The 25997-nt window shown below is 38.4% G+C and overlaps 3 protein-coding genes across 3 annotated transcripts; all 3 read left to right on the top strand.

Annotated features, from left to right (window-relative positions):
• Positions 1–14115: 14115 nt before the first annotated feature.
• Positions 14116–15281, top strand: LOC118484016 (pentatricopeptide repeat-containing protein At3g22470, mitochondrial-like). The gene is made up of 2 exons (XM_035979893.1): positions 14116–14406; positions 14463–15281. Exons 1-2 carry the CDS (start codon positions 14116–14118, stop codon positions 15279–15281), a joined length of 1110 nt encoding a protein of 369 aa, XP_035835786.1.
• A 9135-nt stretch (positions 15282–24416) lies between these two features.
• Positions 24417–24851, top strand: LOC110930961 (alpha/beta-gliadin clone PW1215-like). Its single transcript, XM_022174351.1, has one exon. The coding sequence runs from the start codon at positions 24417–24419 to the stop codon at positions 24849–24851; it is 435 nt and encodes a 144-aa protein (XP_022030043.1).
• A 17-nt stretch (positions 24852–24868) lies between these two features.
• Positions 24869–25649, top strand: LOC110930972. Its single transcript, XM_022174360.1, has 2 exons — positions 24869–25013; positions 25120–25649. The coding sequence occupies exons 1-2, from the start codon at positions 24869–24871 to the stop codon at positions 25647–25649; spliced, it is 675 nt and encodes a 224-aa protein (XP_022030052.1).
• Positions 25650–25997: the final 348 nt, after the last annotated feature.

The raw sequence follows: 25997 nt of genomic DNA, 5'->3' as shown, positions 1-25997 counted from the left end.
GAAGCATTATGCAAGAGGAGATCTATTCTCTGCCAGAAATCTGCTGGAACTTCCGAGAAGCTTGCTCAGTTTTTCTCTGAAGATGGATCTTTTTCTTTTCATACAGCCTTTATGGCTCACGTAGAAGGTCAAACTTCTCAGGTATGTGATACTAATTCTGACTCTATTTCTGTTCCTATTGAATGTGCAAAGTGTTTAAAATATGCAGAAAAGGAAAGTCAGTTTGAAATCACACACAAACACAATCAAGAATTGATTGTAGATCTTTCTAAAGCAACCGAAGCTAACTTGTTTTTAACCAGAAATGAAAAGGAATTTAAAGCAACAATTGCGTCATTAAGACATGATGTTTCAGAATTACAAAAGGCTGTTTTGCGAAAACAACATGCTAACAATAATCTTATTGACACAATTGAAAAGCAAATGGTAGAGTTAGCAACAGCTCGATGTGAATGTGAGACAATCAAGCAGAAATTGGAAAGCTATTCCAATTCCCGCTATGTATTGGATCACATCATTGACGTTCAAAGGAAAAAGGGGGATGCAAAATGTATTGGATTCAAATCATGTCCTCCCCCAATGAATCACAATTACTCCAAATTGCCTGATGACGAGGATATGCCCCGTTTTGAACCTACTGTGCCACTCGGTCTATATGATTTTGCAGCAGGCCTCGGGTTCACAACTGGTACATCATCCTCGGGTTAATCAGAGTCTGAGAATGTGACAGATTCATCGTGTGTTAAGGAACAGAGTCCTCCCATTATTGAGGATGCTGATTCTTCGGACGATGAATCTGAAAAAACTGTGAAACAACAGTCTAACTCGGTTACAACAGATATTCCAATCGAGAATCACATCCTGTGTGATCCACCAGTGAAACCGAGTAAGACTGAAATGTCAAAAGCAATGGAGTCCCTTGTAGTTAGCCCTGAAGGGAATAACTTGTTGTATACGCTCAAAGGAGATAGCAAAATCTACTCTAACAAAGATTTTCCAATTAAAAATGTAAATCAAGATTTAATTGAGCAAATTTTTGAAGGATGCACTGATAAGTTTTTGGGGAACAAAAGTGGCAAAGTTACCGTCACTCAATGTGATCCAATTCCGTGTGAACAAATTAGAAAACAATACGGAAACCAAAAGTTACCAATTGAGCGAAAACAACAAGTCAACTCCGGAAAGGGTAAGGTACAGGGAAAGAAGGCTCAGAACAAGAATGTTCAAGCACCTAAAGTTCAGCAGCCTAAGACTGAACAACCAAAGATTCAACAACCTAAAGTTGAACAGTCTAAGGCTACTCAACCTAAGGCTGCACAACCTAAAATTCAACAATCAAAGGTTGAGCAACCTAAGGTTCAACAACAAAAGGTGCAAAACAAAAGAGTTCCTGTTAAGAAACAAGAACCAAAAATGAACTTTGTTGGATCCACTGGTTCAGACAAACTTGAAACATTTTAGGATAAATCTAACGTTGATTTTGTAAAACAAGTTAGAATTTTAAAACGAAATGATCAGAATAATTACACCCAACACACCAACGGATGTGATTTAGGTCCTAGTACGTCTAGATCACAAAGTTCATTGTCTGGTTCTCCGTCTGGTCATCAACATGTTTCTCCGAGGTTTGTAGAGTGGAGAACGTGCTTTGAATGTGGCACAGTTGGGCATATTGTAAGATATTGCCCATACCTGCAAAAGCTGAAGTCAAAAACGAGTGCTCCCCAAGAAATCAATTACCAAAAACGACCAGTTTCCCGAAAACAAGACCCACGTATCTTGAAAGAAAGGGAAAAGAAGTTAAAGCAAAAGAATCAAAAGGTAATTGAAAAAGCCTTAAAATCAGAGGTCAAAGAAGAAAAACCTGTACAAGCAAAACCTGAAACTGTAAAACCAGTAAATGCTAAAACAATAAATTCAAATACTGGTAAAAGACAAACAGCTTGGAAGCAAAAGAAGGTAATTCAATCAGGGGGAGCACCACAGGTTCTTTTTCCTAATCATCAAGTGATTGAGATCACTTTCCTTGATGATCAAGGACGACCCAAGTCCACAAAGGCTTGGGTCCCCCTCTCAAACTGATAAGTTAGTTGCATGTGCAGGCGGCTCCAGGAGGAACTATTAATAGTCATTGGATTGTTGATAGTGGGGCTTCCAGGCACATGACGGGCGACTATCGTCTTCTTTTCGATGTGCGAAGTATAAGAGGAGGTTATGTCGCGTTTGCTGGAGACAAAGGAGGGTATATCACCGGCGAGGGAATGATCTCAAATGGAGTTGTGAGTTTCGACAAAATCAATTATGTGCAACAGTTGGATCACAATCTCCTGAGTGTTTCTCAGATCTGCGACAAGAAGTTCACCGTGCATTTTGATGATGCTGGTTGTTATGTGCTGAAGCCAGGATTCAAGATTCCCAAAGAATGGATTCTCTTATCAGCACCAAGAGTTAATGATTTGTATGTCCTCGATATGAGCCAAGCAATAACTAAGTCCAAACAAGTTACTTGCTTTATTTCAAAAGCCACTGAAAAGGATACGATCTCTTGGCACAGACGGATGGGTCATATTCACCTCAGAAAAATGAATCACCTTGTCAAAAACAATCTGGTGAGAGGTGTCAATGTGAAGAATTTTCAACTTCAAGATGTCTGTATGCCGTGTCAGAAAGGGAAGCAGATCAAGAAATCACATCCATTGAAGAAGGTTAACACTGTAAACATGCCACTCGAACGTCTGCATATGGACCTTTTCGGCCCAGTCAAACACAAGAGTGTGCACGGGGAGGTTTTCTGCTTGGTAGTCACTGATGACTATTCAAGATTTTCATGGGTTGACTTCATGGTTCACAAGAGCGAGACTCCAGAAATTCTAAAGAATTTGATCACCTTGTTGGAAAATCTTTATAATCTAAAGGTGAGGCGAATTCGAAGCGACAACGGAACCGAGTTCAAAAACAGGGTTATGGATGAATTTTGCACTGCAAAAGGAATCCTTCATGAATACAACTCTCGGTACACACCACAACAAAACGGAGTCGCTGAAAGAAAGAACAGAACCTTAATTGAGACTGCAAGAACCATGTTGGTTGAGTCTCAGCTTCCAGTTCGATTCTGGACTGAAGCTGTTGCCTCGGCTTGCTACACGTTAAACAGGGTTCTCACAGTGAAAAGACATGACAAAACGTGCTTCGAACTCCTACACAAGAAGACTCCTGACTTGGAATATCTAGAACCTTTTGGTGCACCATGTACCATGATTGAGCCTGACGGGAAGTTTGGTGCCAAAGCTATCGAAGGTTACTTCCTTGGGTATGCTACTCCTAATCTGCGAGTATGGAACCTGACTACCAAGAAGATTGAAGAATGGGGTGAAGTAAGAGTTCAAAGATATTCTAATCCACCGAAGCCTTCTGGAGATCCATGGATGTTCGATTATGATGGTCTTTTCGACTCATTTAATCTGCCGACATTTGATGATGACAATGCAATTGCTCAAATGTTGTCTGAAAGCGAGAATGCGACTGGCTCTCAGTTAGCTCGCCCAATCATTGTTGACTCACAAGCATCTTCTTCTGTCAACAATCTCGTTTCAAATGAGGTGTTTAATGATGCTGTCGACTACAATTTGTCATCGGAAGATGAGGAGTATGTTGATGCAAATGATGGTGAAGCACCGCGTCCGATTCAAGGTACTTCAGAAGCAACGAATCCAGTGTCTGCACCAATTGTCCAAGAAGAAAATGCATTATCTTCTACAACTCAACAGCTTTAGAATGATATCGGGAATTTAAATATCAATAACTTGAGGACAAATGTTGAAATTCCTCCAGTTTCTGAAACCCGAATTCATAACATTCATCCTCAGCAGAATATTATAGGTGATGTTCTCAGTGGTGTAAGGACAAGGAATCAAATCAGAAACAATGAAAATGCTGGCTTGTATGCTGAGATACGAGAACCGGGACAACAAAATGATTGGTCTTTCGCCTCCTATGTTAGCCAAGAAGAGCCTAGATCTTGGAAGGAGGCATTGAAAGATGATTCCTGGGTGGAAGCCATGCAAGAAGAACTTCAGCAGTTCGAGAAGTTGGGCGTATGGAAATTGGTTGATAGGCCCGACAACTACAAGAAGATCGAAACTCGTTGGGTGTTTAAGTGCAAGAAAGACGACCGTGGGATTGTTGTCCGAAACAAAGCAAGGTTAGTTGTTCAAGGCTTCAGTCAGATCGAAGGTATTGACTACAATGAAGTGTATGCACCTGTTGCACGTCTGGAGGCTATTAGAATCTTTCTAGCCTACGCATCCTTCAAGAAATTCAAGGTGTACCAGATGGATGTTAAAAGTGCTTTTCTTCACGGAGTAGTCGAAGAGGAAGTATATGTCGAGCAACCACCGGGGTTTGAAGATCCATTACATCCTGACAGAGTTTTACTGCTTAACAAGGCGTTATATGGTCTTCATCAAGCGCCTCGAGCCTGGTATGAGACACTGTCTACCTACCTGCTGAACAACGGGTTTAGACGGGTTTTGATCGATTGTACCCTCTTCATCAAAGAAAAAGGTGAAGATCTTCTGTTGGTACAAGTATACGTCGATGACAATATCTTTGGTTCTACCAATGATAAGTTATGCAAGGAATTTGAGAAGGTGATGCAAGATCGATTCGAGATGAGTGCGATGGGTGAAATGACGTTCTTCTTGGGTTTGCAAGTTAATCAGTCCGAATCTGGAATTTTTATCCATCAAACCAAGTACGTCGGAGACATCTTGAGCCGGTTCCAGATGTCCGATTCGAAGCCAATTTCTACTCCTCTTCCGCAGAATCACGGGATTACTCCGGATGAAAAAGGGGAAGCTGTGGACTCTTCACTTTATCGTGCTATGATTGGATCTTTAATGTATCTCACCGCATCAAGACCCAACATTATGTATCCAACGTGCCTTCTCTCCAGATACCAAGCAAATCCGAAGGTCTCTCACTATGCTGCTGTCAAAAGGATTTTTCGTTATCTGAAGGGTTGCCCTGACACCGGGTTATGGTACCCTAAGGATGATAACTTCGATCTCAAGGCTTACAGTGATTCTGATTTCGACGGCTGCAAGAAAGATGGCAAATCAACTACAGCAGGATGTCAGTTCTTAGGCAATCGCCTAGTCACTTGGCAGTGCAAGAAGCAGACATGTGTGGCTACGTCTACATGTGAAGCGGAATACATTGCTGCGTCCAGTTGCTGCTCCCAAGTTCTATGGATCCAACAACAGATGCAGGACTACGGTTTTGAATTCCTAACTACTCTTATTTATGTTGATAATGAAGCTGCTTTACAGATCACTAGAAATCCTGTACAGCACTCAAAAACGAAGCACATCGATATTAAATATCACTTCATACGTGATTGCTTTGAAAAGAGACTTATCGATGTGGTTCACATTCATACCAATCACCAACGTGCCGACCTTTTTACCAAAGCATTTGATAAATCAAGATTCGATTATTTACTTTTGGTAAACGGCATAAAGGTGAAGCAAGAGTAACCGACATCGGGAAATCGTTTTTGTAAATATTTTTCTAAAACCAAAAATCCAAAAATATGTTTTTTTACTTTATTTTATTTTTGAATTTTAGGGGGAGAAAGTTTCAAGAAAAATACAAAAACATTGAAAAACCACAAAAATACAAAAATATGTCTTTAATTTATTTACTTTCTGCATTTAAGGGGGAGAAAATTCAGAAAAACACAAAAACAATAGAAAAACAAAAATGAGTTTCTTGGTAATATAAGGGAAAATGATATTACATCAGAGGTCGGTCGAAACATGTTTATAGAAATCAAAAGAAAAGAAAATGATAAGTAGCTCTACTAATGATGTACCGGTAGACTCACGATCATTTTAAAGTATGCAGGAGATATAAACATAACGAACTGAAAACCGAGTGGGAACCGCTCATTGGCATATGGTCTTGGTACCGAAATTTCGTTTGATAGATTGCCGAGGTTCTGAGATATTCGGGGTTTATGCTGTTTATCATCTGGGTATCATGGTTGTTTCTATAAAAGAAAAAGTCTAGTTCTTCCATGATACCATACATACGTGTACATATCTCATACTGCTTTCGACCTCAATAAGTGATAAACAATCACATGTCCAAACAAATAAGTGATAATATATCACATCTATCCGGGAGTCAAGTTTGCCTCTCTGCTGTACGAAAGTACTGACCTGTTCACGGACTTGCTCCTGTGCCCTCATGCATATGAAAATCAAGTTCCTCATCAATAAGTGATTCTATCACATAGGGCTTGTTTTCAAATCAAATAAGTGACTTGTTCACATTTTATATACGTTGAAAACGGATGATAAATGGTATACTCCCCAGTAAGATGAACTCTCGTGCATACCTTGATACGGGAATGTGTCGTGAGTGGATGAACACCGGTCGGTAAGTATAAATCATACCTTAAATGTATCTCAATGTATTATGATTACACTTGATCGCTGAGTTTAAGTGGATAACAATATCGGTAATTGTGGTAGAATACTTATCCGCTTCTGTAAAAGAATCTTAAAAGGAAATGTGTTTTGACAAAAGACCGCGAACTGATATGATTCTCTTCGCCAGAAACTCGCAAAAATATTGTTGTGTTTGTACATATTTATTTACTGCTTAACTTTTATTGTCTTATTTTAAACAGTTTTGTCGTTTGGTGCATATCAGCACGACATTAGCGGTGATGTCGTTTGATAACATTCAAAGGATATTAAAATTGTTGTGTTTTATTTTATCAAAATCCAAAAAGATTTTCAATTTAATCTTATTTTTGATTAACTGATGTTGGTGCTCGATCCGATACCTGGCAAGCCGAAATACTTCATAAAACTGACCTTAGCAGAACTTCATAACGGGCAATTTTTCAAAACGGTCGTTTCTGAAAACTTCTAAAAATTTGAAGGGTTTGAATTGCAAATTCCCAAAATCCAAAGTGTTGGTGAAAATCTGATCCTTCGAGGAAGCAATGGCCCTCAAAAGATCAGATGGTCAATGAAAGTCAATCCTCATGGTCGAAAGATGAATTGGTCAACGAAGGATTTGACCAATTTGATCTCTCAAGCTGATCAGACTTTTCGAAAGATGGATTAGGTCGAAAGATATCCTTCGAGGGTCCCCACAAATATCTGGTATCTTTCGATCCAGATCCACAAATATCTGGTATCTTTCGATCCAGATCTGGATCCTTCGACCCAAAGTCTTATCTTTCGAAACACCTTTTCATCTTTCGAAAGGTCATTGATCCTTCGAAGCGGTTCGAGTTTCGAGGCCAGAGTATAAAAGTGGGTCATCTTCTTCATTTCAACATCACAGTTCAAAAGTTCATCACAAAAACCCTCTGATCTTACCAAAACTCTGCCAAAATCGAAACAAAAATTAGATTATCAAGATTACAACAACAATCACGGTAGGATAACCCTAATACACTTTACAAACAACAATCTGTGTTAGAATAATCCTCATCTGATCATGTGATTCTGATTTTTCTTGTTCTCATACTTATGAAAATGATGGATGATATGTGATATATATGTAATGTGATAATGTTGTAAATCTGTTAATGGTAGGTTTTTTGATGATCATAAGGTTTTTAACATGGGATGGTAATTTCTGATGTCAAGGGTTTTAGGTTTGGGTTAACCAGAGCTTTGTTTGGGAATTTGGTCTAAATCGGTACATGTGTTTGTGTTTAGTATCCGGGTTAGGATTAGTGTCCGGGTTGGTTTTGAGGTTGATGTTGTTAAATGGTTTAATGTTGATGTTTGAATGATTTGAAACACACTTAAAACAATCTTAAAACAATCACCGGAAAATAATCCGATGAACAGTGCCGCCGGAAAACAACACGAAGGATGATGATTCTTAACCTCGAAAGATGGGTTGCAAAATATCCTTCGATCTGCGACTCGAAGGATACTAAGCTTTTCGAAGGATCATCCTTCGATTGATCAGATCTTTCGATTGACCAAGATATCCTTCAAAATTAATGACTTTTCGAAAGTTGATCCTTCGATAAGGCCTTTCATCTTTCGAGAAAATGACATCTTTCGATCAAATTGTCATCCTTCGAGCCAAGTGTCAATCCTTCGATGTCTAAATGGAGTCCTTCGAGGAAACCAACACTTAGAAATTTTTCAAGAAATTGAAATTTTTCTAAGTGTGAAATCCTTGATGACTGTTTGACAATTTTCTCATTACGTGTCTGTGTTTTTCATGAACAGAAATGGCACCGAAAGTGAAGAAGGAACGGGCAAAACCAACTAAGAGAGAAAAGTCCGAAGTTGAATCTATGTCCGAGCCAAGACATAACATGGCCGCGTATCTGCAACCGGAAGGCAAAGTTAGTCCGGAATTCGATGGGATAATGGAGTATCTTCACCGGGCACGAATCAACTACGCCATTACTACACAACACACCGCTTACCAGTCTCAGATCAAGGAATTCTGGAATTCTGCTGTGGTTGAAACAGTGGATAATCAAGAAGTGATAAGAGGATTCGTTACTGAGAAACCCGTGGTGATCACCGAGAACACCATCAGAGCGCGTTTGCAATTGGGAGATCAACCAGAAGATTCGACTTCTATTGATTTACAGTGTCAGCGTGGTTTATTGATGAGGCTATGTTACTCCGATAATGTGCTAGCAAATCAGATAAACAAAGGGTCCATGCCGTTACGATACAAGTTCTTATTGCATATTCTTATTCACTGCCTGAGCAACAAACGGTCTGGATACGATCTGTCGCCTATTGAATTGACGGGATTGTTTACGGCTTTAATTCTGAACAAGCCGTTCAACATATCACGTTACATCTTTGACAATCTGAAAGAGAATGCCCGCAGGCCACTTCCATCAGCAAATCAACGGACGTCAACCAAGTTTTGGTTATATCCAAGATTCTTGCAAATGATGATAGATGATCAGATTCCAGATCTTCCCAAGGTTGAAGCAGATGTTCTACCAGTTAATCCGATGAACGAGCGTACATTGCTGATCTTCAAGTCTATGTCTAAGTATAAGGAATCCGATCCACTCAGAAAGCTTATTGGTCACCTCGATGTTCCGACCTACGAGGCACCTCAGAACAACAAGTGGCATCGAGTTGCAAGTGATTCTGATGACGAAGAGCCCAGGTTAATCGCGTTGGCTAACACACAACTCGGGGCTAAGCACGGAATTAAAGCATCGAGCAAGAAGTCTGCTGGAAGTTCTAGTGCTGCAACACATGTTGAAGTTGATGTAAATGTTGCTGCGGAAGAAGTTCAAGGAGTGTTCATCGAATCTGATGTCCGTAGTGATATTGGTGGTACTGTAGTTGGAGATACAGGTGGTAGTGCAGGTGGAGATGGTGGTACTGCAAGTCGGTCAGGCGATGATACGACCGACAAAGGTAAAGGTAAGGCGGACGAGCCGAGGAGGTTGGTGGTTGAAAACAGTTCGTCTTCTGATGATGAAGGAGGTTCTGGTGATGATGATTCGTCTTCTGAGGATGATAATCCTCCTCCTCCAGGGATGCGAAAGGCTTATGATCAGCGTGGGAATTTTTGTGGTTTTGAACGTATAGAGAAACCGGTTAGAACCGCAGAATCTGACAAAGATGAGGATTATATTCCTGCTGCTCCTGGTTTGATTAGAAAGAGGAAAGCAAGAAGACAGGGTACTCGTACTTCAAAGAAATCAAAGGACGGATCAGGGTCAATGGGTGAAACTGCTGGTGATGCCTCTATACCTGATTCGATCCAGCATTCAACGCCTCCAGAGCATCAGCTACCTCCTGTCAGTGATCAATTAACTACATCAGAGATGCTAGCGCTGGTCTCTTCTCCTCAGACGTCTTCTGGGACACACACGACGACTGTTGATCAACAGCCGCCTGCAACTCCCGTCTCAGGTACACACGTACGTCCTCCTCTTGTTATTACTGGTCCAACAGGTACTTCCGGTCCATCTGTTCAGTCTGGCTCCTCAGGACCTGAGCCTTCACGGCCGACTCTAGCAGAAACATTGTCTAGTTTGTCTGAAGCTGAGAAAATTCACTTCCTGATCGAACAAATCAGTGAATTGGGTAACTTAGTCGTTCGGAATACTAGAAAGATCGAAGAGTATCGTGTACAGCGAACACAGGATGTGGTGGCACACAACAAGCTAGTCTCTATCATTGATGCTCAAAATCTTAAGATAAAAGAACAAGCTCTAGAGATTGAAAGGCTGAAAGAAGCAAACAGGGCTCGTGATAGGGAAGTTGAGATAATGAAAGGGCATAGCACTGTGTTAGAGCATGAGGCAAAAGTGTTAAAGCAGAAGCATGAAGAGCTGTCAGAGCGCTATAAAAATCGTGATGATCGCTTAATAGAAGCCTTCAAGCCTGTTCATGCAAACTTCAAGAAAATTAATCACAAAGTTACGCTTTGGAATGAAAGGTGCAACGCTTTAGGCATCGTTCCCTCAAAGCGTGGCGATGACAAAGACGATGATGCAGCAAATCCTGATCAACCAGCTGCCTCAGGTTCCGGTGCAACTGCATCCGGTGCTGCAGGTGGGTCTGGTACGTCTCAAGATGCTCCTACTGCTCCTCCAACAGCTACTACTGGTCCCTCTGAGCAGACTGAATCGTTGGAAGCTTTGGCAGGGTTTGAACATGTTAGTCTTGAACCGGAAGCGTTTGCCGATCTCCCTGAATCCTCAACGGTTCAACAGTATCATCCAGTCACGGGTGAACTATTAGAAGAGGGAGAACACGTTACAGAGATGTCTGATGAACGTGTATTAGCTCTGAAGGAATTGGATGAAGTTGATTTGAAGATGATTGATGCTACTCCGTTAGTTCCGGACGAAACCGATTTCTCTACGATTGAAGAAATCTTCATCGGTTCGGATCCGGAACGTCCTGTTTATGTTGGTCAAGATAATGCGGAGTTTAATGCTCTTGATGATGAGTTTGTGGCGGCAAAGACAGCAGAATTTGCTAATCTGGCTTCAGATTCTCCTACAGCTCAAGAAAGCCGTGAGAAGACCGTGAACGAATGGCGAGCGGATTTGCTAGCTAGGAATCCTCCTCCGCTCCCTCCGTTGGATCAGGCCAACTACATGAATCTGGAAAAGAATCAGGCTCGAGGTCGTATTATCAGCTGGATGTTCATCAAGGAGCTTCACTGCATGGTTGTGAAGCGAGAATGCGGCCTTCAATACTTCAGGTCACTTCTCAGCATTCTTTCACTTCCTTATTATGATGTTGCTGTTTTGGCTCAGCTGGAGGTTATTAATCGAGTCGAAGACAAGATGGTGGATCTGTTCGCCAAGAAGATCAGGTTGGAACGAAGAAGGGGTTGGAAGGATCCGCTATACAAGCCGCAGTTTCCTCGATACGAGCAGATCAGGTTTACGCTTGATCCAGACACAAATACTGCTCGTTATCGTTTGGTTTATGATCCTCCAAAGTTGATGAAGAAGATACCGTTGTTGAAGATGAAGACAGATTTTCTGGGTAACTTTCGTTGCTGGGTTTATGATGCAGATACTGGAGAAGCGATGATCTTATTCAAAGACAGTCAAGAGAACTTCCGAATGATAGATCCGATGTGGATTACTAACATGTCCAGGTCGGATATTATTGTTCTTAAGGATCACGAGATCAACTACTTGGTTAGGGATCGGGAGCAAGCAATGAAGTTTCAGAAGATGGCTTTGTATTGCTTCAACCTACTTGTGAATGCGGGAAGTGCATGGTCAACGCATCACTTAACGGTTGAAAGGACGTCAGAGACGTGAAGACACGAAGATCGAGACAAAGCTACAGCCAAGGGGGAGTTTGTTGGTGCACTTGTGTCTGTACTTTGTCTGTATTTTGTAATGATATAAAACGATGTCTTTTGTTAGTCTTGTTTACGTCTTTTGTTGGTTTGTATATGTGTTTTGATGTAAGTTTGACCAAGTCAACCATCCTCCTGGTTTGACTTGGCCAAACAGTTAACACATGGTTTGTTAGTTGTTTGTGTCGAAGGATGAGTCATCGAAGGACTGTTTATATCTTTCGATGAGCTCGAAGGATAACCTTCGATGGATACAGATGGACCTCGAAGGATATACCATCCTTCGAGGTATATGTGGATCCTTCGGTAGGTGTCTGGTCGATAGATGATCCTTCGATCAGTCTGTCTTATCCTTCGACCAGACAATCTGTTATGGGTATATATAGGCATGTAATGGGTTCACTTCATATATAGTGAGACAGTTTAGACAGAAAGACAAAAAGTGTGTGTGTGAGTGAACTAAGTCTTGTAGAGAGCATTTTCAGTTTGGTCAAGGGCTGTAACCGTGTCCACTGAAATACAAGAGAAAACTTTGATATCTCGTGTGTCTACCTTTCTCTTTGTAGCTTGTGTTCTCATATAAACTACCGGTTTGCATTCTAGCTTGGATTCCGCACTTGCTAGTGTGTTAAACATAACAAGGATAAGGTTTAACCTCGACCTCCGGGGGACCTACACTTGTGAATAGTAGAAGGGTATTTTTGTAATTTCATGGATGCAACCATTTTTAGTTCTTTTAAATTAATAGATTTTAATCTTAAATTCTTAATTACAAACTATAAAGCATTAATGCAATATTTATATTTTTTTAACTATACTAGTAGTAAAATCCGTGTGCAAACACGGATCATTTTAAAAATTAAGTTAATTTTCATGACAATCATACCCAATGAAATTACTTTACATTTCATGTCTTTTGATATCTATTAGTTTACAAATTACCTTATCTATTAATTCACAAAGCTTGTGAATAGTAGAAGGGCATTTTTGTAATTTCATGGATGCAACCATTTTTAGTTCTTTAAATTAATAAATTTTAATCTTAAATTCTTAATTACAAACTATAAAGCATTAATGCAATGTTTATATTTTTTTAATTACCCTATCTATTAATTCACAAAGCTTGTGAATAGTAGAAGGGCATTTTTGTAATTTCATGGATGCAATCATTTTTAGTTCTTTAAATTAATAAATTTTAATCTTAAATTCTTAATTACAAACTATAAAGCATTAATGCAATGCTTATATTTTTTTAATTATTATTAATTTATGATGAAACTTATATGTATGTAATATATATTTTAATTTATAATAGTTGTTGCATAAATAAAATTATAATAGTAAAAAATGTATGGGTATACCCGATACCCGACAGATAATTATCCGACACATACCCAACGGGTATTAGGTCGGGTATGGGACACGATTTTACAACCGGGTATAAATATGCGTATGGGATTACCAATAGTCGACCCAAACCCAACCAATTGCCATCCCTAAATACAATTAGAGTATGCTTTCTAAACGTTCAGGTAGCCAGGTAGGTTACTCAAAAAAGATATTGATTCCATTTTGATTTTTAAGAAATACAAATACAACAATAACAATAAGAACATGCTTTCCAACATTTGATAGTTAGGTTGAACTTGAAGCATCAACTCCTTTTTCCTCACGAATCGACGATCATGAATCTCACAAATTCTCTTCTTATCAAACTCAGAGGTAATTTTATCACCACACCCTTCCTTCTTCACTCTAATTTCTCCACAAATCGATCTATGTTTCATAAAATTACCAACTTGAATGATGCCCTCAACCTGTTCGATGAAATGTCACACACACGCCCTTTGCCATCTGTTGTTAAGTTCACTCAGTAGTTGTTGAATGTTGTTACTAAAATGAAACATTTTTCTTCTTCTTCTGTTCATCTTTTCAACCAAATGTGTTCCCTGTTAATGAATATTCTATGAGCATTGCAATCAAGTGTTGCTGTCAGTTGTATCGCACCAATGACGGTTTTGCCGTCCTAGGTATTTGCTTTAGGCGAGCTATTCCACCCAATGTCTTCATATTTAATGCCCTCTTAGATGGCCTCATGATTCTTGAAGCATAGAATCTATTTAAAAAGCTCATGAAGCTAAAACTTTGTGAACCTAGTGTAGTTACCTACAACACAATAATTAAAGGCCTTTGCAAGTTCGGTAATAACGTTACAGCAGTTACTTTGAGAAGGCTGAGCAAATGTTTCGTGAAATGTCCGGAAAAGGTTTAAAACCCGATGGAGTTACTTACAGCACCATGATACAAGGATTGTTTCAGGTTGGGCGTTGTGTAGATGCATGCAAACTCTTCAATGAGATGCATGCACAAGGCCTAATTCCAGACCAATGCACTTATCGAATAATTTTAGACGATCTTTGCAACAACCATCTAGTAGAAGATGCGCTCTCTTTGTTCCAGTTAATGGGTGATAGCAAGCTTAATTCTGATATTGTTGTGTACACTATCCTCATTGATGGGGCAGGAAAATGTGGGACATATAATGTGATGATTGGTTAAAGGTTTGAAACCTAATGTCAGGACATATAATGTGATGATAGGTGGTTTTTGATCAAATCAAGGGAGATTTTGATTCCATTACACTTAGAGGCCTCGTTCCTGGTATTGTTACTTACAATAGTTTGTTGAACGGGTATTGTAAAAATCAGAATATAGAAAAGGCTATGCAAATGTTTCGTGAAATGGCTGGAGAAGGTTTAAAACCCGATGTAGTCACTTACAACACCATGTTACAAGGATTGTTTAAGGTTGGGCGTTGTGTAGCTGCACGCAAACTCTTCGATGAGATGCATGCACAAGGACAAATTCCAAACCAAAACACGTATCGAATAGTTTTAGAGGGTCTTTGCAACAACCGTCAAGTAGAAGAGGCACTCTCTTTGTTCCAGTTAATGGGTGATAGCAAGCTTAATTCCGATATTGTTGTGTACACTATCCTCATTGATGGGGCAGGAAAATGTGGGAAATTTCACATTGCAAGGAATCTTTTCCATGGCCTAAGCGTTAAAGGTTTGAAACCTAATGTCAGGACATATAATGTGATGATTGGTGGTTTTTGTCGTGAAGGTCTATTGGGGGAAGCAATGTTGTTTCTTAAAATGGAAGAGAGTGGCTGCCTACCAAATAATGTTATTTACCATGTTCTTGTCCAAGGATGTTTAAAGAACAAGCACTATGATGATGTAGAGATGCTTTTAGAGGAAATGGATGGTAGAGGTTACTCAATTGATGCTTCGACTTCATCGTGGTTAATACATCATATCGCAGCTAGTTTACTAGATAGAAGTATGCTTAAGTTGTTCGGTAAGCTTGTGCCAAAAGAATTAATGGACGATCCTAGCTTGTGCTACTGGGAGTGAAACTGAGATAGTAATTATGGGATGAGAAATGAAGATAATAACTTACAAAATGTAAAAAGCAGGAAATCTCTACCAAATTCCATTCCATTCCATTTGGTCTTCTTGTGTTTCTAGTTGTTCATATATGTTTGGCGTAACCTTTTGGCTATAATGTTGAAGCATGTGCAACATCCATGACGTTGTTTTAGGCTGCTGGTTCACGTGGGCATCACATGCACATTGGATTATCTATTGTTTTCCCTATTCTAGCATGTGTTTTATTTGTGTTATTCTTTTCAAGTAATGGGTCCGTTAGTTCCGCTATTTTAGGTAGTGGAGTAGTGGCTTAGGCTATAGGGTGTGGGGGTCATTGTTGGGTCATGATTTGCCACATAGGCCCATTATTCATGCCCTATACCATCCCCCAAATTAAATCACGGTGGTTCCCGTGGATTAAACCACGGCAACCACGTCCCCCTTTTTTCCAATATTCACGCAAACCCTAACCCCAACATCAAGAAGAACGACAGCAAATCTTTTCCTTTGTTTGTGATAATCAAGTTGCACAATCGCAAATTACATCAAGAATTGTATCGAGTCGTGTAATGAGATAGGATAGGATAACCAGTGCACGAGGTTCGAGAAACTGATTTTCATGGTTTTAGTGGTGATTCCGCTTGAAAGTGACCAAGACCATTTCAAGCGAAATCAACATCTTGCTGATTCCGCTTGAAAGTTATCTTAGTCATTTCAAGCGAAATCACAATACTATATATAGTGCACTTGTTATTTCATTTGTAACTTTCGGACTTGAGTAGCGAAGCTCTGCCGAATTGTCTCCAGGTGCTGTAATTCTATCAGATCAATAATAGAGACATTTTAATTACATCGAGCATCCGTTTCATTGATTCCGCCTCTGATTCGGATTATAAACTCTTCTGAACAACTCAGTCGGGTCTAACAACGATCCTACAAGTGGTATCAGAGCTCAGGAAGAAGAGTTCAGCTCGTTTGCATCAGTTTCTTGACTTCTACACCTTCTTTTTCAATCTGGACAATATTTCACGGTCAGAATGGAATGAATCTTTCACCGAATGTGCAAAACAGTATATTGACAAAGCCTTGAAAGTTTGAGACCAAAATACAGCTTAAAAATGACAAAAATTGGACAAATACTTGATTCCGCTTGAACAAGTAGTCTTATTTCGCTTGACTGGTATTCCGCTTGAAAGATTTATACTGATTTCGCTCGAAGTTGTTATCTCGCTTGAAAATGTTGTCTTAAGTGATTCCGCTTGAAGTGTTAGACAACTGATTTCGCTTCAAAGTGTCAACTTGTGATTCCGCTTGAGTTTCCTATTTCGCTTGAAAAGACGATTTTCGTGTCGAGATCATTTTATGTCAACCGAGTGTCAGTCTGTTTCAGATAATTTGATATTAGTGTACTGATTGTTTGTTTGATTGTTTGTCTCCAGGTTATTCAAGGATCAAACCATGGCTGAAGAATTCTATAACACGTTTTTCAACGCGTTCACATCTGAATCTTCCGAGATTACAACTGTTACACCAAAAACCATCACGAAAGCAATCAATGAGAACATCAAGCATGATAATTTCTACGGAACGCACTCTAAGCCACCAACGCTGGAAAGCATTGAGGATTATACGTGGTGGAAAGAATGGTTTCTCAATTGGGCGAAAGCATATGCGCATGAGAGCTGGTTTTGTTTAGAGTTCAGATATGAGAGACCAAAAGATGATAAAGGCGAAGAACTCCCTTTTAAGAAGTTATAAAGAGAGGATAAATCTGAATTTGCTGCCGAACAAAGAATGATTACGTTGATCCAGTCGGCAATTAGAAATGATATTTTTGCATTGCTTGACCATGATAGGTCATCGAAATCAGTTTGGGAAGCTTTACGAGTTAAAGCTGAGGGGGGTAAACAGATTAAAAAGAACAAAATTGCGTTGCTTAAAAAAGAATTCGATCTATTTGATAGTTTAAAAGGAGAGACTGTGAGGCAAATGATTGAGAGGTTCTATCATCTTAAAATTGAACTTGAGAGATTTGAGATAGTGAAAACAAGAGTGGAACTTATAGACAAAGTGATTGAAGCGTTACCATGAGCTGATCAGTGGCAAACGTTTGTTTTTATTCTAAAAAATGATGCTTTGTATGAAACAATCTCTCTTGACAAATTGTTTGATAAAATTGGAACTCATGAGCTTGAATTGCAGAAACAGAACAAGATGAGCAGTTCTTCTCATCAACAGAATGTTGGATTGTACTACAAAGGAAGTTTATCTTCAGAGAAAGTTGTCAGTTCTCCAAAGACAACATTCAGTGGTGAGAGAACAAAAGAACTCGAGAAAAGCTCATCAAGTTATGATCCGGGCTATCATTCATCGGCTTCAAATGCAAGTTCTGATGAAGCAGAAGAGATTTTGTGCAACATTGCTCTCAAACTAAAGAATTCTCCTGCAATGAGCATCAATGAAGCAAAGCAGCAAATGAGCTTCCTTGCATCTGTTCTGGAATCATGTGAAGGTCTTGTAGCTGGTAAAATTGGAAACTCCGAATTAACCAAAGAAGACTATGACCAGATTGATCCGGAAGAGATGGAACTCATTGACATCCGTTGGTGCTTAGCAAGTTGCATCCGAAGAACGCAGAGGTATATGGAGATTACCGGGAAACAATCTCTTGGAGGTGCATCAACAAAGCTTGGATTTGATAAATCCAAAGTGACTTGCTTCAAATGTAAGCAGAAAGGTCATTTCAAGAGAGAATGCACAAATTCTGCAGTTGGTGGAAATGAACATCCGTTCAATGATGATTACTATCGAAAGGTGATCTACCACCAAAGCAGAGAAGAGCCGAAAATGATCGAAGATAAACCCAGAGAGAAATCAAGAGCTTGTTTTGTAATTCAAGATGATGAAGGTTTTGACTGGAGCAAGATTTGTTCAGAAGAAGATCGTTTGGAGAATGTTCGAAAAACAGCTCATGGAAGAGCTATGACAGAGAAAAGACAATTTGTGTTAGTTGCTGAGATTAAAGAAGATAACAAAGACAAAGACACAGCTGAAAGCAAAGAAGAAAATGTTGTTGCTGAGATCAAAGAGAAAACTCGAGAAGAGATTTTGAGTGAGAAAACTTATCGCGAAAGAAACATTGTTTTGAACAGAATGGATGACATGCAAGAAGAATATGAGAGTGCTGTCAGCAGCAAAAGATGGGATAAAAAGAGAGAGTGCTACTTCAACAGAGAAGGTGAACCAGTTGTTCCAAAGAAAGACATAATCTTTGAAGATGTTCTTTTCATAATTCCTTTAAGAGCTGATTACTATAGAAATGTGTTGAAAGATGACATATATGCGAAAAGGAATGAAAAAGAAATCAGATATGCCATGACATCGTGTCTGAGAAAAAGGGATGAAGAGAGAATAAAGAAGAATGTTGAAGAAATGGTGAACAATCTGAAGAAAGTTGCTGAAGAGGTTAAGGCTGAAAATGTTGAAGTTGAAGCTGTGAAAGAAGTCAAAGTCGTGAATGTTGAAGAAGTGAAAGAAAAAGTTGAAGTGAATGTAGAAGTTGAGAAAGCTGTTTGAAGAACGGCAAATTGGAGAAGATGAGAAGAAAAATGAAAGTTTGGCAGAAGGAAAGAATGAGAATTTGGAAGATGGTGATGCTGGTGATGAAGTTAGTGTTGAAGTAAAGCAGAATGTTGCTGATCTGAAGCAGACAGAGAAAGCTGAAAACACTAAAGTGCCAATCACCCAGGTAAATTCTGATTCTAACATCTTGACTGAAACTGTTGAACACTGCAAGAAATGCATGGAAACGTGCAGTGCTTGTACTGAAAAAGACGAAAAGATCAGAACAAGAGATCTTGAATTCACAAAAATTGAAACATTTTCAAAGAAAAATGCAAAGAAATGCTAGAAAAAGAAAAAGTGTTAAAAGAAAATGATGAAAAACTTTCAGAAAAATGTACAAAGTTAGAAAAAGAAAATGAAGTCTTGAAAGAAAATGTTTTGTAAAAGACAGAAGAATGTGATAAAAAAGAAACTGCCTGTCAAGAAATGAAGAAAGAATATGGCTCAATGAAATTAGCATATCACATTACAAAAGAGTCATATGAAAAAGTGAAAGATAAAATGAAATTTGCTCAATCTCGAATGAATTATCTTTCTAAAACAACTAAAGAGCTTAAACGAATGTATCAAATTAAACAAGGTGTTGTTAATTCTTATATTGAGGATGTTGCTAAGCTAAAGCGACAGATTGCTGATTTAGAACAGGACAACAAGAAGTTAAAAAGTTATCACGTGTCGTCATATGTGCTTGAAAGAATTTTCAATATAAAACCGGGAGATGGTGAGTCTGAGCAAAACAAGAAAGGCATTGGCTCAGAGTTTCATCAAGTTCCACCACCGGAAAAGTTTGTGTTTTATGATGATGAAAAGCTCGAGAAAGCTTTCAACCTGGTTAATCAATTTCCAGACAATATCGATGTAACCTATTCCAAATCTGATGATTCTCATGATTCAGAGGTGGTAGGTAAAGTCGTTGAAAGTGTGTTGAAAGAAGAGTCAGTTGATACATGTAAATCTGAATCACAGGATGAAAATGAAGGTAATTTTCATGATGGTTATCTGAAAAACGCAAAATCCGAGAAAAATTTGAATGAAGATTCAAAAGGATTGGTTTATACCATGATTGGATCGGACAAATTATTCTTAGATGTTGTATTCCCAATTCAGAATGTGATTTCAGAAAAGATTGACAAAGTTTTCAAGATGGTTGAAATTGAAAAATCTGAAATTCCAAAGTTTGCTGGTAAAGGTCACAAAACTTTTTATAACAAACTGGGTTTTAAGAAGAAAAACATGAAGGCTGGGTTGGGTTATAAAAAGAAACAGAATTGGAAGAAAAATGAAGAGCCAAATTATCAGGCAAAAATGAGTTTTGTTCATGGAACAACGACAGAAGAAGAGAAAGAACTAAAATTTAGGCAACAGTCTATTGACGAGTTCTTAGCTCAAAAGAAAAAGCAACAACCACAGGTCAAAGATGTGTCCAAGAGAACATGTTTCAAATGTGATCAAATTGGACATCTTGCACGCAAGTGTCCAAATCTGAAATCTGTGGATGTTGACAAAAAGCAATCTGAAAATGTGGAAAAACAGAGATTTGAGGATGTGAAACAAAGGTTAACCAGATTTGATCGAAACAAACTTGGAAGTACAATACAAAAAAGTTTGCTTCAAATCAAAATTGGAAACCAAACCCAAACAGGTTCGATTCAAGACAGATCTGGAATTCTCACACACCCAGATTCAGAACAACACAAAGTTGGAAAACAACAGTTGATATGACAAAACCCCAAGAGTTTTGGAAACCAAAAATTGTTGTTCAAAATCAAAGTGTTCAAAAAGACTCACATTTTTACAAACGTGGCACCCCAAAAGGTCAAACATGGAGTGTTAAGAAACAAGTGACTTCGGTAAAAGATGAGAAAGTTGAAGTCAAAGTTGAGAAAGTCATTGTGAATGATGACAAAGAGTTTCCAGCACTAAATGCATATTGTGTTGAAATGCCTAAGGTTCAAAAGACCTAGGCTAAATTGTTCAAGTAATTGAGTTAGTTGAATGTGCAGGTGCTCAAGTACAACAAAGACTGTGAGAATGAAAACTGGAGCATCCTGGCACATGGAGAGGAGGAAGAGACTGCTGGACCATGTGTTGGTTGAAACAGGGAGTTTATTTGTTTTTTCTGTATATAAATAAACAATATTTTCAAAAACCCTAAAAATTTGAAAAACTTGAAAAACCAAAAATATGTGTGTTTTTAATTTTTGTCAAAAATAGAAAATTACAAAAAATATGTGTTGATTGAATATGCTGAAACCCTCACGGCGGAACAAACATGATTACTTTCACAAGATTGAAAAATGGTTTTCATACTGTCGAAAATCATTGGGTTGTAAATCATGGGGATAATTGTTACTTTATATTATATTTTCTGCAATTCAGTACACGAGAAGCAGAAAATGGATGGCGAGACAAAGCTATCAGTATCAGGCTGTCAAATTTTATTTTAATGATTTTGCATTTTAGGGGGAGAAAAATTGTCAGAAAATCCAAAAACATTAGAAAATTTGAAAAAGCCAAAAACATGATAAAATTCGAAAATTGAGTTTTTTTGTGTAAAAAGAGGAAATGATAGTATATTAGTAGACAGTTACATTACGCTAAAGAAATGTAATGATTAAATAGCGTTAAACAGTCTCACTAATGATATGTCGATAGGTTTTTATACATTTAGTAAACTTTTTCGGGATATAAACCTAAAGTCAAACTTGCTTATTTCGTGGGGAACACTACTTGGATATATAGGTAACCCCTAAAATCTCGTTTGAAATGTCCCTCTTTCTGAGATACTAGGTCTTTATACTCAGTGATATCTGGGGTATTATTCCGGGACTTCTGCTGAATGGAAGTTCTGACCTAGTCTCAGAATAATACTTTCTGCATTGCTTGAAAAATAGCATCGCCCTCAGCATAAAAAACGATGAAACATTGCAAAATGATAATCGTGTGCTGTTGTAAAAAAGATCCTCTAAAGGGGACACACCGAAAGTCGAAGCCGTCATCTCTCTGCGTATACGGAAGTATCGACCTGAGCTCTCACGGCCCTCGCATCTAATCCCTTTACAGATATCATCTAGGTATACTCACCTGTAAGACTGAATATTGGGATCTGGATACGGGAGTATATTCAAGAGGTGGGACACATAAATGAGTCTAAGTTCTTAAAACAACTAATTTGTATCCTGTATCAGTTGAAATTTGTGTGAAAACTTAAGTGGGTCAGTATATCGACAATCTAAGTGAAGTGTTTAATTCTTAATGTGTAACTAAGCTCAACGGTACTTGTGACTTGTCAAAAACTGATATGATCCTCTGACGCATACTCAAACAAAAATATTGTCTGTAAATATGTTTGTAAATATTTCTTTACTGCTTTATATTTTCAGAAAAGTACAAAAAGTTTTTTGATTCTGCTTTATTTTCGACAACCGATGTCTAAAATGCTGAGTTTCAATATTAAGTAAGCTGATTGTGTTTCTGAAAATAAAACAAGTTCATTAATTTGAAACTTGAATTAAAAATCAAATATCAAAAACAGTTTGTGGTAATCTCCAAGGTCATTAGTTTGGACTTGGATGATTAACTGTGAGGATTTTGGATACTTAATACTGCCAAATCAATAAAGATTGTTGATAGGGGAAGTGTTTGAGTAAACCAGGTTAATATTTTTGGATGTTTGAAATTTAAATGCTGATACTCATAAACGTATGAGTGTTGCAGGTAAGAGTCTAGACTACGATCCCAAAAGCATAGTCTAAGGGGGAGTCTGAAGACGAGCTCAAAGCAAGGGGGAGCTTGTAACTGGAAAACGAGGTGTTGATCCCTAAAGCGTGGAAGCTTGATGAAAGGGGGAGCCTGAAGAAAATGACAAAGCAAGAGTCAGGGAGATTCTGAGCTTGTGAAGGATAAGAAAAGGATTGACAGATGCTTACAGTGTTAGACAATTCGAGAAAGAGAATGAAGACTGATCAAGACTGAAGATGTGTCATGATAAAGATTAGACACTGAAGACTTCGTCAATATCTAAGGGGGAGTCTGTTAGTGCACTATGTCTATTGACTTCATCTTGTATCGAGTCGTGTAATGAGATAGGATAGGATAACCAGTGCACGAGGTTCGAGAAACTGACTTTCATGGTTTTATTGGTGATTCCGCTTGAAAGTGACCAAGACCATTTCAAGCGAAATCAACATCTTGCTGATTCCGCTTGAAAGTGATCTTAGTCATTTCAAGCGAAATCACAATACTATATATAGTGCACTTGTTATTTCATTTGTAACTTTCGGACTTGAGTAGCGAAGCTCTGCCGAATTGTCTCCAGGTGCTGTAATTCTATCAGATCAATAATAGAGACATTATAATTACACTGAGCATCCGTTTCACTGATTCCGCCTCTGATTCGGATTATAAACTCTTCTGAACGACTCAGTCGGGTCTAACAACGATCCTACAACAGGTACTTGTTTTCTTATGATATGTATTACGATTATAGTTCTTCTTGATGTAATTATATTTTGTTTGGATTGATTGTTTTCTAGTTGAATTGTATGATACATTGGTTAATATGATCTGTAGAATGTTAACTTGTGGAGTTTAATATGAATTATTTGAATATTAGAAGTGAAATTGGTGTTGTTGATGTGCGAATTGCTGATGATGAATTTGACTAATTTTTGTGTGGAAAGTGATGGAGTTTTGAATTTTTATTTGCCATAGGATAGAATTTATAGTTTTTTCGATGTTAGGGTTACTTTTAGGTGATTTATAAAAGTGAACAGTAGGTTGTTCTGTAATCATTCTTTTGAGGATTTATAATTTTGCATGGAGCTGAGTGTTCTTGCTTTTAGGATACACTACTTGCTTTTAGAAAGCAAATGGAAGAGTTTTGGAGGGTCAGGTAGCTCAAGCAACTAAGTTATTTGAACTGTACTTTATGGAGATAGTAACATATTAAAAAAGAGAGTGAAACTGCAAATTTCGATTTTCACTAGACATTGGTGGAGCCGTGGAGGTAAGTATAATTTCAAAAAAAAAAGAAAAAAAAAACTTTGTGTTTCTCTCTTTTGTGTTTGACCTGATCAAGTATGATTGTTAGATTCTAAAATAGTTGTGGCTTTGCACAAAGAGAAGCCAAATTTCTGCTTGTGGGCAGTGGGTTATCTTTTTATATGATCTGTTGCAGTTACCCACAGATTAGTAGTGGGTAACCCTTGAACATAGGTGAGCAAGTACTCCATATATGTGCATCTTTAAAATAGGTTGCAACTTCTTTATTTCTTATCAGCCCTTCTTAAATATATCATTTAAGGCCCTTAATATCTGTTCTGAAAGTTTGGAGCCTAAGTTTCATTTAGATTTTTCATTTTGCACGCGAGACATATTTTGAAAGTTTGGAACTGTTGCATTAGACTTTTAACATATAGATTGAGGTTCGTTTGTTTATGGTTTATTCAATTCTATTTATGTGTGTCATTAAGCTATAGTTAAGTTAATACTACCATGGATCCAAGCAACCCGAACAACACAAACAACCCGAACAACCCGCCACAAACCCCGTGGACGACACCCGGTGATCCGATGTGGGCGAATCCACAATTTTCTTTTACAAGCTACAATCAAGTTCCTAATGCGTTCAACCAACTCCCTCAAACCCCGATTCCTAACACGTTCACGCAACTCTCTCAAACCCCGAATCCTAACGCGTTCACGCAACTCCCTCAAACCCCGCAACCTACTAGTTTATTTCAACTTCAACAAATCCAATTTCAACAACAATATCAGCAACAATTTAAAACGCTCCAACAAAGCCGAAGTCGGCCTATTCATACGAAAGTCCAATCACAACCGACACCCGATACCCCTTCGTTAGACGATTTGGATGACATTGCCTTTGTACCCGAAACCCAAACTCAAAGTTCTAAGAAAAATATGTAGGTGCCCACGATAGGTTGATGGCCGATTACTTTGCCGAAAACCCGGTATACACAGATGAAATGTTTAGGCGTCGTTTCCGAATGAGCCGTCGTCTTTTCTTACGTATAGCCAACGATTTGGCTAATTATGACCCATTTTTCACATTAAGATGGGATGCTACAGGTAAAAGGGGGTTTACCACTTTACAAAAGTGTACGTCGGCAATTCGCCAATTGGCTTACGGTACAAGTAGCGACATGTGGGATGAATATTTGAAGATGTCTTATAGAACTTCACGAGAGAGTTTATCAATTTTGCAAAGGGGTGGTCAAGCTATACAACACAAAGTACTTACGGAGGCCAACAAAGAATGATATCATCAAGTTGTACCAGGCACAGGAAAGTAAACATGGTTTTCCTGGAATGCTTGGTAGCATAGATTGTATGCATTGGCCTTGGCGTAATTGCCCTAATGCATGGCGAGGTCATTTTACTCGTGGTGATCATGGTCATCCCACATTAATTCTAAAAGCCGTGGCATCAAATGATCTTTGGGTTTGGCATGCTTTCTTTGGTGTTCCTGGTTCGGATAACGACATTAACGTTCTTGGTCAGTCAGATGTTTTCAATGATATCATTAATGGTACGGGGCCTGATTCTAGGTTTTCGGTTTCAGGAGTAGAATATAAGCACGGGTATTATCTAGCTGATGGAATATACCCAACATACACGGCGATTGTTAAAACTATACCGTATCTAGAAGATGAAAAAAAGAAAGAAATTTGCAAAATGTCAAGAATCTGCTATGAAAGATGTTGAGCGTCTATTTGGGGTTCTACAACAAAAATGGCACATAGTTGCAAACCCAGCATGAGCACTTGAACTCAAAACATTGAGATATTGTATGTATGCTTGTATCTTGCTGCATAACATGATTATCGAAGACGAAGGTAACGCCATATGTGAATATGATCCTAACGACATTCATGAGAATGTTGTACCAGTTGATGAAAGGCAACATGAATCTAACATGTGGGCGTTATACAACGAGACTACGCATAACCATCTTCGTTCGGATTTGATTGAACATGTTTGGCAATTTGGTCGGGTTAACAACGAGTAGTTTTTTTCTTAATTTATAATATGTAGTTAAAATTTGGATGTTAT

Source organism: Helianthus annuus, chromosome 11, assembly GCF_002127325.2.
Source record: "Helianthus annuus cultivar XRQ/B chromosome 11, HanXRQr2.0-SUNRISE, whole genome shotgun sequence".
Taxonomy (NCBI): domain Eukaryota; kingdom Viridiplantae; phylum Streptophyta; class Magnoliopsida; order Asterales; family Asteraceae; genus Helianthus; species Helianthus annuus.
Note: the sequence above shows the minus strand (reverse complement) of the source record. Positions and strands in the feature narration are given on the sequence as shown.